This window comes from Nannobrachium achirus (assembly GCF_963921795.1).
Source record: "Nannobrachium achirus genome assembly, chromosome: 15".
In the NCBI taxonomy this organism is placed as follows: domain Eukaryota; kingdom Metazoa; phylum Chordata; class Actinopteri; order Myctophiformes; family Myctophidae; genus Nannobrachium; species Nannobrachium achirus.
In genome coordinates, this window is record NC_137822.1 from 39,652,330 (window position 1) to 39,665,961 (window position 13,632).

Consider the following 13,632-nt stretch of genomic DNA (forward strand, 5'->3'; position numbering starts at 1 on the left):
CTTGGGGACCCCGTGAGGCCTACCCTTTAAAGTGATATACTAGACATTAGGAAATGAAAATAAACTAAAAATCATTGTAAGGTGTGCTCTCCACATTTACCTTTTCAACGGAAGTGATCCTCTTGGCAGTGACTGGATCTTGCCGTGGTGCTGTGATGGAGCCATGCGTGTCTGTGTCTGTGGGGCAGTCGCCATCACCTGCTGCACACACGTCATTCAACGTCTGTGAAGAATAAGATTCATTAAATATTTAAAAGTCAAAAGGTAGGCATGTCAAAATCACCGTGTGACCCGGTCTGGAGTGGATGATATTGCTACGTCATGTTGTAGTATTGTTTTGTAGTCAGACAGACCGGAACATTCAATCGATACAATGGGGGAAAGGAGGAAGGAAGTAAGTATGGAAGGAATGTTCCTGTCTGTCTGACTACACAACGACACTACAACATGATGTAGCGATATCATCCGCTTCCGACCTGATAACAAACCTGAAACTGAATGCTGCCCAGGCTAGTTGGACAGTAGGTATTTCAAACACATTTGGTGTGCGGTCTATGAGTATGTGGTCTATGAGTACTTTTTAAATGTACACCTTATTATGAAATCCCCATTTAAGCAAATATAAGATAAACAATCAGATGTGAGATCAGATAATGTTCTCACTGGTACAGTAGATTATAATCAACAACCAAAATGCACTTTACAATACCTACATAGCCATAAGACAACACTGGAGAGAAAGTCTAGGGATGTGATCAGTGTGGACAACGCTTCTCTAAAATGAATAGCCTTAAAATGGATCAGATAATTGATGCATTCCGTAAACTTACACACACATACACACACACACACACACACATCAGTTTTGGGGACCCTGTGGTAATGTGCATCATGGGGACACGTCTTCTGAAATTTCAGTTCTACTGGAACATACTTGCTTAAATACACACACACACACATTTTAAAAACATGGGTTTTGGGGACCCAGTGTCAATGTGCATCATGGGGACATACATGACTTCTGAAGATTGAATTATTCTGGCTACAACCTTGCATAACACACACACCTAAAAACATGTGTCTTGGGGACCCCGTGAGGCCTACATTTAAAGTGATACACTAGACATTAGGAAATGAAAATAAACTAAAATCATTTGTAAGGTGTGCTCTCCACATTTACCTTTTCAACGAAGTGGACGTCTTGGCAGTGACTGGATCTTGCCGTGGTGCTGTGATGGAGCCATGCGTGTCTGTGGGGCAGTCGCCATCACCTGCTGCACACATGTCATTCAACGTCTGTGAAGAATAAGTAATTGAATATGGATAAGATAAGAGGTATGCATAACATGTCGGTAGTACATCTGGGGTGCAAGTGCATGCTGTGTTGCTGTCCTCTCATCACAAACGTGACTGTCTGAGAACAACAAGGATTTGTATTTCATTTTCATGTCCTTACTACAACCTGCTTCTGTTGTAGAGCCCTGCAAGCCCGACGGGACCCGACCAGGGCCCGGCCCGGCCCGCCAAAACGGGCCGGGCTCGGGCTCGTTTAGAAACTCACCAACGGGCCTAGGGCCGGGCCCGGGCTCAGAACCATGCTCGGAACATTTCGCGCTGTGAATTTCACACATGACGTCTCTGTGTGTGCGCTTAGAATGGAGTGTGGTGTGTGTGCGTGAGTGAGTGCTGCCTCAGCCTGCCTGCCTCCCATAGCCTTCTAGGCTAATAGCCTTCTAGGCTATGGGCTCTATCCGTATCTATAGCAACACGGCTCTTGATTGGTCGTGACATGAGTACATTAGCCAATGGAGAGCCGGGAGAGCCGCAACGAGCCGAGGGCGACGGGCACACAAGTCTACTCTGCGACTCTGCGTGTACATACACAGCGAGACTATAACATTAGGAGCACTACTGTAGTTTCACCCATTTCACCGTCATTTCTCAAATAAATCGCCCTGTAATGATTCCCCGACCTCCCGAGTCCCGTATCAGTTACGGGATGCGTGCGTGCGTCTTTACTCTTTAGTACTGGACGATACTCTGTATTTTACGATGGCTTGAAACCACGGGCGGCAAGCCGACAATAATATCAATATCTAATTGCAGTGAAGATATACAGTAACATAACAAACGGTGGGTGGAGGAAGATTTCTTGCGTTGTGAATGATGTGTGTGTAATTACTTGCTGTGCTGTTGTGTTGTGTTGACTTCTTTCTTTTAATCAGAGCGCAAGACGAGCACAGCTATAGTATAGAGGGCTGTACACGTCTCTCAGTCTCCGTCCTCTCCGACCATAGTTTTCGTCGGAAAGTTTCGACTTTCTGACGTGCGTGCAGCTTTCCGAACTCAAATTATGAGTAATCCTTTTCAGAAGTTGCAAGAGATGTCATTTTGTAGTTGAACTGGACCTTTCCGACGCAAATTTCGGTGGGCTGTGACAGTATGGACTCCCCTTGAGAGTGCAGCTGCAGCGCACAGCAGTGAAAGCCACGCACACAAATAATTAATTAATAATAAGGCGACGGGCTTCGGGCCGGGCTCGGGCTTTAAATAGCGGCACCAAACGGGCCACGGGCCGGGCCTGGACTGAAGTCCACGGGCCAGGGCCGGGCCCGGGCCCACATTTTAGGCCCGTGCAGGGCTCTATTCTGTTGACATTAGACTACATCTCACTTTGAACCTACATATGCAAGTCAGGCATAAATGTTTAAGTATGTGTCCTCACCTTAGTCCGCCATGGCCAGTTCGATTTTCCGTAGTTGTAGTTCAATTCTTCACCTGGTAAGATGTCTCTCGCAGCAAACAGACAGAGGTGAGGTTTTCCCTCTAGGGCAATGACTCTCAATTTACAGTTGGGAGTCCGGTGCTCGTCATTCACAAGCCTCCCAAGTGAATTATCCTCTTTAGACGCATCAACACTAAAAATGTAGGAATAGAAAAACAATTCAGGTCTTTAGCATTAAATGTAGTCATGGCAGCCCTACATTTTGGGGAACAGTAAAGCACCTTTCAGATGGGCAGTGATTAACACGCCTAATAGTAGCACATGCAGAGAAGTCGAGGTGCAATAAAGCAGTTGTGACTGACTAGACCTGGATTGTGTTTAGTTTTTATTTTGTAGCGGCCCTCATGAGCAGACCTGGAACAGACCTGTGTTAATTAATGCCCATCTGAAAGTACCTTAATGAATAAGGTCAGCAAACAACTACTTGGCATAAAAATATATTTTAATAATAACTTACCACCAATACTTTCCATTCCACTGCAAATCAAACAGGAATACAGAGGCTGCCTTGGACAGTTTCCTGGCATGAGACTCAGCTTGTGTTATAAGTTCACCACGATACTCCACCACAAACTCTCCTTTAGAAATGTCTTTGGTAGCAAAAACGCCTCGCCCTTTTGGGGAAAAATAAATAAACACGTCATGAACTAGTATAAAACATTTGGTTAATTGTTTTTGCAAACAATTCAAGGTAGAGGTAATTTGAAATCTTGCCTATAGGGCTTAATTTGACTCATACCAAGGTAACGTGAATAGTCTGATACTCTAATATGTGGGGAAGTAGAGCCCTGCAGTCTATAAATAACATGAGTGGCCTATAGTGCAGGGGTTTTCAAAGTGGGTGACGGGGCACCCTGGGGTGCCGCGACGGCAGTCCAGGGGTGCCGCGAGACAATTTGATAAGATTTGGAATTTATTTGGACACTTGAAAAAATATTTAGTAACATTTTAAACTTGAAGTACAAAGTAATTTTTTCTTTTGGTAAAGCAAAGCCCTGCTTCATCATACAAGACTGTCGCACAAAACTAGTGAAAACAGCCGATCTACAACACCTCGCGACGCGAGGCGTTGTGTGCTTGTAGATCTGCTGTTTTCACTAGTTTAGTACATTTTATAGATTATAAATACAAAACGAACGGTTTTGGACATACAAGGTTTCCACCCGACAACGATGATATGCTATAAATATAAGGTGCTGGGAGTGAAAGTTATAATGTATTTATATTTATGGGGTGCCCTGAGACAAAAAAGTTTGGGAACCCCTGCTATAGTGGACGCCAAAGCGCTGAGTTCTCTGCATTAGTTGAACAGCAGCATCAAACATGTTCTATAAATTGCTCACCTTTGTATGTACTGATGAACCGTTCTTCAAGTCCAGGTTTGTCAGTTCCAGACTTGATGTAATTTAGAGCATCTGTCTCTGGAGAAACTCGTCTCCTTGCAGTTCTTCCCATGTTTATTATCTGCCACCTAATCAAATGTATTCAAGTTATTTGCAAATAACATACAAGAATAACGAGTAACAATCACCCATGCAAGGTATACCGTCCATAATGAAAACCAATTGCTTTTAGCTTGTTAACCAGTATGGAGTGGTTCACAGTGTCTTGCCAGCATCCACCTCGTGCTTGATGTGGTCGACTCAAATAGAGGAGGCATGTGTCAGTCGAGTGGAATGTTCTGAAGCCAGACTGGAATTTGTATATATATATTTTTTTCCTGGCAATATACTTTTCAACCTGTTCATAGACTATTCTTTCCATCACCTTCGAGATGGAACTTAGTATAGAAATAGGGCGGTAGTTTCCAGGGTCTAATTTGCTCCCTTTCTGACATCAGTCTTCTCCTCTTTTTTCTACCGGGGCAGGGGGAGCTAGGCAGGACCAGTAGAGACTTACTACCGAGAGGGACAGCCACTCTTGACCCTCAAACATGACAGTAAAATCTATATTTATATAGGCCTACGTACATTTCCTATTCAAATGAGTGCCTAAATACATATAGCCTTCAAGTAAGACCCCATTACTGAATGTCAAGTCTACAGGTTTTTTCAGAATATGTATGACAGGGGTTTTCAAAGTGGGTGACGGAGCACCCTGGGGTGACGGAGCACCCTGGGGTGCCGCGACGGCAGTCCAGGGGTGCCGCGAGATCATTTGATAATATTTGGAATTTATTTGGACACTTGAAAAAATATTTAGTATCATTTTAAACTTGAAGTACACAGTTATTTTCAGTCTCGCATCGCGAGGCGTTGTGTGCTTGTAGATCTGCTGTTTTCACTAGTTTAGTACATTTTATAGATGATAAATATAAAATGAACGGTTTTGAACATACAAGGGTTCCACCCGACAACAACGATATGCAATAAATATGAGGTGCTGGGAGTGAAAATTATAATGTAGGGGTGCCTCGGATTTTAAAAAAATATTCACGGGGTGCCCTGAGACAAAAAAGTTTGGGAACCCCTGATGTACGACACTATAGCTATAGCATAACAGGAGGAGTCCAACTAGTAGTATTTGTATTTTTATTGTATTGTATTTTATTTATTTAGACGGGACAATGCATATTAATGAACACTACATGAATGCAATGTAAATACACCGGAATTAGCAAGAATGCTAAATTTCATCCGTAGTCCCCACATGAAGACAAAAACAAAACAAACAGGTTGACGAACAAACACACAGGAGGGGAAGAGAGAAAAAGAGCAGGAGAGGAGGGGGGGGGAGGGGTAAGGACATGAGGGTGAGTCAAAAAATCAAATATTCATCACGGTCATGAGCTCTGATTATAAGTCATAACAGGATAATCATTTGCAAAAACACTCCTTAGACAAAACATGTTCAAGCCTTGCAGGAGGGAGGGGGGACAGAGGGAATCAGAGACAGATGTTGTGTCGGGTTTATCAGTTTGACAAGGTCACACAGAACATAGAGTCTCTTGATGTATCGTGCTGTTGACTTAACACGCGTTGGAATGCGATAAGTTCGAGAAAGTTCGAGCAACAGTCAGAGAGAGTTCACCATGCCCTTGTGCGCGCCAGGCAATGAATGTGTGAGTGTGTGTAATCCACGGGCCGACGCAGCCCCCACCGTGTGAAAGTTGAGACAGCGCTGCCCGCAGGTGTTGCGGGGGTCTGGACGGGTTGGGGGGTTGGGGCGGGTGAGTTCCAGGGGACGCTCCGTGGGAAAAGCATAGCAAGCTCCCCTCTGCTCCACCGCAGCTCTCGGTTGATTGTTTGCGGGCAGGGGGTCCGAATCATATCCATTTGAAAAACAGACTTTAGCTCGGGGCGGCTTGATTGTAGCCCCCCTCAAAGTCTTTCCCAGTGCGACCCGTCTCAGGGGTTAGCCAGTCGTGCTGCGATGAGATCCAGCCTTCCCGACATCAGCTGAACACCCCGTCCGATCTCCGCTATCATCTCCGGCAGGCGTTGGGCATTCTGTTGAGCTCCTGCCATCTTCTTTATCTTTCGGTACACAAGCCCCGCTGCAGTTCCAAGCATTAGGGTACCCGTCACCAGGCTCCAAAATATAATTATGTCTTCCGAATCTTCGATGCTTAACGGAAACAGGCATAGTGGTTGCCATTTCCCGTAAGAATCTTTTAAATATCCCGCAGGGTAGGATGAGCCAGGACAATGTGAGTCCCCATCATTCGTCTTGGTTGAGAATATGGTATCGATCGCACTCAGGCCCCAATTAATGAATTCCATCTTTGCTCCGAAGTGCAGAATAGCAGAGAGAGCGATAGCCAGGTAGTGGTTCTCAAATGTATTATTTGCAATGACCCCCTTAACTCTGTAAGTGAACAATGCAGGTAGTCTATGAGTACATACTCAAATGTATATTACATGGGTGGCATGAGAAAACAAATATAAAATCAATAAACACTGTGGAATGAGAGCATTTGGGGTGTGCATTCCACAGGGTTTGGGGCAGCAATTTTTGTCTGTACCTCTTATTTGCATCACAAGCGGAAACACCCTGAAGAGGTCTCTGGAGAAACTTGTTTCCTTGCAGATGTTCCCATGTTTATTATCTGCCACCTAATCAAATGTATTCAAGTTATTTGCAAATAACATACAAGAATAACCAGTAACAATCATCCATGCAAGGACTACCATCTCTAATGAAAACCAATTGCTTAAACCAATTGCTTTTAGCTTGTTGGAGTCGGGCTAACATTATCCCCATATGGCAATGGTTCCCAAAGTGGGGTCTGGGGACCTCAGGACTACTTGAGGGGAATACATGAAAGGTCGACCTAAAACAAAGTCAACCCAAACTCGTTTCCCAACGGGTCTGTGGCCTTAAGCTAGATGCAGAATAGACCGAAATCTAATCTTTGCTTCTGGGGGTCCCTGGAACAAAATATTTTGCAATAGGGGTCCATCCGTGGAACAAAATATTTTGAGATGGGGGTCCGCGGCCAAAAACAACATTTTGGGGGTCCTTAACCACTGATAGGCACATTCTACAAATGTCTTCTAAATCCTAACAGTTTTCCTGAAAAAACTTATGTTGCTATCATTGTTTTTCAAACTCTGTCATGTCAAGGACCCCCAGAATGATATGTATTTGGCCACGGACCCCCATCGCAAAATATTTAGTTCCAGGGACCCCCAGAAGTAAAGATTAGATTTTTGTCTTTTCTGCATCTAGCTTAAGGCCAAACAAAGTCGACCCAAACTCGTTTCCCAAAGGGTCTGTGGCCTTAACCTAGATGCAGAATAGACTGAAATCTAATCTTTGCTTCTGGGGGTCCCTGGAACAAAATATTTTGCTATATATATATATATATATATATATATATATATATATAGCAAAATTGCGCATATATATATATATATATATATATATATATATATATATATATATATATATATATATATATATATATATATGCCGGGTAGTGTGTCCTCTTTTTGGGTTTTCAGAATATGGTCACCCTATACTCCACTAGGCCTACATTTATTTCAAAACTTTAGTTATTGCTTTGTAGATTTTGATTTAGGCCTAGAAAACATACATTTGAATAGCTCACATACTTCTTATTTTATTTACATATCTACTGCATAGTACTGTGTTCTATTCGTCTGTCATTCAATGTTATATGAGATACTTAAATGGTTTCCAGTGGAAATAAGCTTAGTCTTTTCATGGATCTCCTTTTAGTAGACCTTGTACCAGTGAACTGTACCGTCATGAAACTGTACCTTTTCCTATGCAAACTTCTAATAAAGTCTTCAATCAATCAATTCTACTTGTAACAGAGTAGTGCAGTAGGCTACTGATACACAGTTCTATAGGGCACCGTTTTCGTCTAGTACACGTTGCTTGCGCTTCTACATACGTGCGCAACACCAGAATGCGTGCCCTATTGAAATGGGTTCCCCGAGCTTAGCTAACTGTAACATCATGTGTTTGTGGTATATTATCAGGGTCAGATTATCCTTCTGACTAAAGTTACACAATCTACACTTAACCGCCTCGCACTGTGAGCTTGTAGATGTTTGGCAATCATAGATAGATAGAGCAAAAATAGAGTTGGGTCGCGTTTTATTCCAGATGTGTATACATTGCCTCTGTTAGCCTGCAGCGCTAGCATTAGCCGCTAAGCTAACGGCGTTAGCCGCTAAGCTAACGGCCGTCAATTGTGGTGTAACAAGCTGTTTTTCATGGCTTCTTTTAGCTTCAATAGGTAGTTTCTATTGACATGCAGCATATGATTGGAATGGAAATTAGCTGCTGAAACCAAAAATGCAAACCCCGAGACTCTAAAACATTCCCTCGAGCTACAGCCGCCAAATGTATATTATTTATTATGATATTATTATTTTTACATGTATATATACAGAGCTACAGCCGCCAAATGTCGGCAAAAATAGCTGTTCTACAAGCCCGGTGTTTTTTTTACATGTATATATACGGACACAACCGTAAATAATATTAATAACCACATTGCTTACCAGTTTAGAGGGTCTTTGAAAGTCCTTGAAAGAAAGTCCACCATATGTGCTGACTTGAAGCCAACGTCATTGTATGCAAATATCTGACCTGTGATTGGCTAGTAGTGTGTGAAGCTCTCATTCTCCCATTCTCTCACACACTCACACACAAACTGCAGTACCAACTATCGTCTGATGGGGGCTGTCCCCACTGTGTTAACACACCTGTCATATGACATGAAAACGCGAATTGAGGGACTTGCTTAAAAAAAACAACCAGACACTTCAGCAACCTCTCCCCTATCTTCCTGAATGATAATAACTATGGGGACCTACGATTTTGTCCCCACTGTGTCAGACGTCCCCTGCGCGTGACTGTGTGAACATGCGGTTGGTCCCCATAGGTATAGCTAGACAAACGCACACACACACACACACACACACACACACACACACACACACACACACACACACACACACACACACACACACACACACACACACACACACTTAGAGCCCCCGACGGCGACGTGGCGTGACATTGCAAAAATATGTTATTTCTCATAACATATTATATGATTGCATGTTTACGTTAGTGCAAAATGGTATTAAAACGTAATGAAACAGCACTATTGTATAGTTTATTAAAAGAATTCGAGTCGAGTCTGACTCCGCCATGACAGTTTTCACGGACCAATCAGAGTCCACTAGCGACTCACGTGGGCAGAAGAGCACCAATCAGAGTCCACTAGGGACTCTCACGTGGGCAGAACAGCTCCGAAGGGAGGGGGCTGGGGGTGGGGCTGGGACCGGACCAGCCTACCACGTGCCTCAATACAGCCCTGATTGGCCCATTCAATTCGCCCGCTCTTCAGGCGAGACGAAGTAAAATAAAATATCTCCGGGGTCAGTCCACACTACACACCACCCACCAACAGGGGGTGGTAATGTGCGGACTGATTTATCAGGCTCGGTCTACTGTACTTTACACTCTAAAATTCTAAACTATAACAACCTTAGTGCTGACAATAGCAAAGGCACAGACAGTGTGAAGACAACAAACATCTAAATATGAGGCACCAACTGTGCATTGTTCTCTATTACATCACACTGCAGTTATACTGTGCCTTCTGTAGGCTATACATTGTTCTGTATTACGTTATTATACTACAGCACTGTACTTTCTTTATTCTCTATATATACACAGTAAGGTCATATTCTGTACCTTCTGTATGCGTAGGCTGTACTCCAGCTGTCCTTTAGTCACCAGGTCTATTCGGGGGTCCAGGGACCACTTGTCCTGACCAGTGAAGATGATGTTGGATCGATTGAGCCAGGCCACCTTGGACACTTTGTCATCCACGTAACACCTGTGGACACACAGAGAGCAACAACAGAGAGGTGAGGAACACTGATTAGAACCAGAAACACTTTGATTCTCTGAAGAGAAAGGCGTACATAAAAGGGAACGTCACTTTTATACTCTCATTAGGGGTGAAGAGAGATGTCAAACTGGGGAAATTATAGCTATTACATGATCACAGAGTGAGTAGGCGGACGGCGTGACAACCAATTTGATTTACGGCAAGTCGAGGGTTTTAAAACCATTACTTACTGAAACAACAACTAGCATATAGATTTAATAGTGAAAGCAATTTGCAGTGATCTTCCTGTCCAGCGTTGATTTTGACAGCAAGTTTAGATTTTGTTTCAGTCAAAGTCTTTTGAATAAAACTTCATTTAGGTTTAGTCAGTTTAAGAAACACAGGATTAGATGTTGATTTCCTTTGTGCAGGCAAAAGGAAATAAGGCAAAGGAAATCAACATCTAGTCATCCAAAAATGTTTTTGTCCCTCCGACCCTGTCCTGATATGAAAAAGGCTGAAAATCACTATACTTAGCCCATGGCTACACGGAGCTGGATATTTCATATATCCCGTTTTTTCAGATATCCACACAGAAAAATATCTAGGTCCACACGACAAAGATATCTAGGTCTAACAAGCACACACACAGTAAAGTCTTCAGAGATATCCGGGTTCCTTGTCTACACTGATCCAGTGAATCGGATATTTTTCAATCTCTCCACTTATTTATCCGGTTTTTCACAGTCGAAATATCCAGCTTCGTGTGGCTGCAAGCCCCAACAGCACAAAAAAATGTCTAGCTTCAGAAATATCCAGCTCTGTGTAGCCGGCACCTTATCCGCTCTGGGACAGAGACATGGTTGTCAGGTTGTGAACATGACAGGTCATCCTCATCCAGCTCCCTGCGGCCTGGATGGATGCAGCCTGGAGCCACAACAACTGCAGTGTTTGTGGATGGGATCAGCCGTGAGCCATGGGAAACAAACCTCAGCCCCATGCGGTTCTTTCCTGGCTAATCTATCCTCTCTGAACACATTCTAAACCCTGCAACAAATCCCAGGCCTGAGGAGGGAGGGGGAATTTACATACAAGACGCATCCGCTGTCGTCTTACATTACAAAATCAGGGAACGTTAAGCAAAACCCCCATAGGGATACAATAGCAGTACAATAGCAATACATTGACATTATTAGCTTGAATAAGCAGACATAAACCACAAGTATTTGAGCCTATTCCAGACTTGTGATCAAAAAGGTGGAGGCTGGGGTGGAGGAGGCAGCTAAGCAGCAGCAGATGCGAAGCAGGCATCAAGACAAGCAGAACTATAGTGAATGCAAGACATATTTGAAGAGGCCTCCCTTACAGAGCATGAGCTCTGATTGGAGTATGATTGACAGTGTGACGTAATGACCAGCAGATCTGTGAATGAGGAATAGGAAAAGGGAGCTGAATGACAGCTGAGGCCGGCGAGACTCTTGTCCTGCATAATCTAGCGCTATATGCTTCTTTAAGCAGTTCATAATAATAATAATAATAGATTGCATTTTTATAGCACTTTTCTAAGCAAGTTTGCGAACTCAAAGCGACTTACAATGGTCCATTCATTCATACATTGGGAAGTGGAGCCGCGTACATTCACTCACGTGCTCACTTCCCACATTCACACACCAACAGTGGAGGGCTTACACTGACCGACTCATTGGAGGCAATGTGGGGTTCAGTGTCTTGCCCAAGGACACTTCCACATGTGGACAGGACGAGCTGGGATTTGAACCGCCGACCCACGGATCATTGGCCAACCTCCTGCTCTACCTCCTGAGCCACAGACACCCCACAAGTTGCAGAGTCCCCCCACCTGGCCTTGGCGAGGCGTGACACTGGCTTCCATGTTTAAACCACCCCACTCTTCCTCAACTTGCTGCAGGCTGCCTCCCAGCATGCTGGCAATACTGGGGCTATAGTCACTGCTTCCTGCTCTGCCCTCCAGCTGTGTGTGTCTGCTGCAGAAGGAGCTGTCACGGTGCGTGTGTGTGTGCGTGCATGTGTGTGTGTGTGTGTGTGTGTGTGTGTGTGTGTGTGTGTGTGTGTGTGTGTGTGTGTGTGTGTGTGTGTGTGTGTGTGTGTGTGTAGGGTTGGGAAGTAACGGATTACATGTAACGGGATTATGTCATCAGATTACAAAAAAATCGTAACTTTTGAAGTCTCAGGTTACATTTTAAAAAGTGTAATCTGGATTAACGGATCTGAATGATGGGGGTTACATGCTGGTTTAAATTCTCCACTTTCCCTCATAGATTTTACAAATAAGTTATAATAACGCCAAACAAAATAATCAAGTCGAATCAGCATGGAGTACTGCCATAACTGCCGTAACTTTTAACTGTAGGGGATTACTTTTTAAAAATATGTGTGTGTGTGTGTGTGTGTGTGTGTGTGTGTGTGTGTGTGTGTGTGTGTGTGTGTGTGCGTGCGTGCAGAGCTGTGCAGCATGGAGGTGAATGGGAATGGGAGCGTCGGTGCGTCTGATTTGACCTCAGCTCAACTCAATGCTGTCTCAGCAGACTCAGAGTGTGATTGATTGGGATGCTGAGCTGTTTATTTATTGCTGAGTGATTCATCACTATTGAGAGTCCTCTGAGACACTCTGGAAACGCCATGACGAGGTGAAAATGGATTCGCTAGTTGTGACATCATTGCATCATAATATGACCCTTCCACTGCATTCACACTCTGCATGAACTTAGTTAACCAAAAAATAAGTTTTTTTCCTGTATAAAAAATACCAAATATTTATTTAGTAAAATGATGAATTGGCAGAAAGGCTACAGCTTCCTCTCCAGCGATAAAGAGGATTTGTGGCTGCAACTACGGTAATCATCTGGAGAAGTGGATGACAGTGGATGAAGTTTAACACAACTCGTGCCTCTTAATCTGAAGGTTGCTTGTTGCCTTGGTGCCGCGCCGTTTCCTCCGTCGGCCGCCGCTATTATTTTGAAGGGCTGGAAGGGGGTTGTTTTTGTTTTTTTGGATTATCACTTGACGGCAACGATTACGTCATCTAGTCACATGACAGTGTGAGCCGAGAAGAGAAACATGGCTGCGCCCTGCCGTGTGTATTGTTTACATCAGATCTGGTGCAAAATGGCTCAAAATGGCTCTTTTGGATTAAATGAAGTCTCTTTATGGGCCTCTCCATTGACTTAACATGGAGGAGCTTCACTTCGCGTGCACGCCCAACGTGCGTTTTAAACAAATCGCGGACATTACCGATGCGTCCGCGACCGGAGCGACATTATGTAAGTATTAATACATTTACTGTAAATACAGTAAGATTGACGGTGAGCGCTGTCAACGGCGTCATGTAGTCACCGATTTGAATGACGGTGAGGATCGTCTACAGCAGCAGAACAGTTAACTGTGTTATGGGACCCATCAATATGTATACAGTGGTCTGTGTGGTGCTGACAAGATGCCTGGACCAGAGCTGCAGAATGGATGGATGTGTGCTTCAGGACAAGCTGTC

General features: G+C 43.9%; 1 protein-coding gene across 1 annotated transcript in view; it reads right to left on the minus strand.

The window, feature by feature from the left end:
* LOC308299849 (limbic system-associated membrane protein-like) overlaps positions 1–13,632 on the minus strand; it is a gene marked incomplete at both ends in the record, with an annotated part of 108,764 nt that overhangs the window by 37,959 nt on the left and 57,173 nt on the right. Inside the window, one exon of the mRNA XM_080743632.1 lies at positions 9,968–10,112. Within this exon, the coding sequence (XP_080599758.1) occupies positions 9,968–10,112 (145 nt within the window). The remainder of the gene's footprint in view (positions 1–9,967; positions 10,113–13,632) is intronic.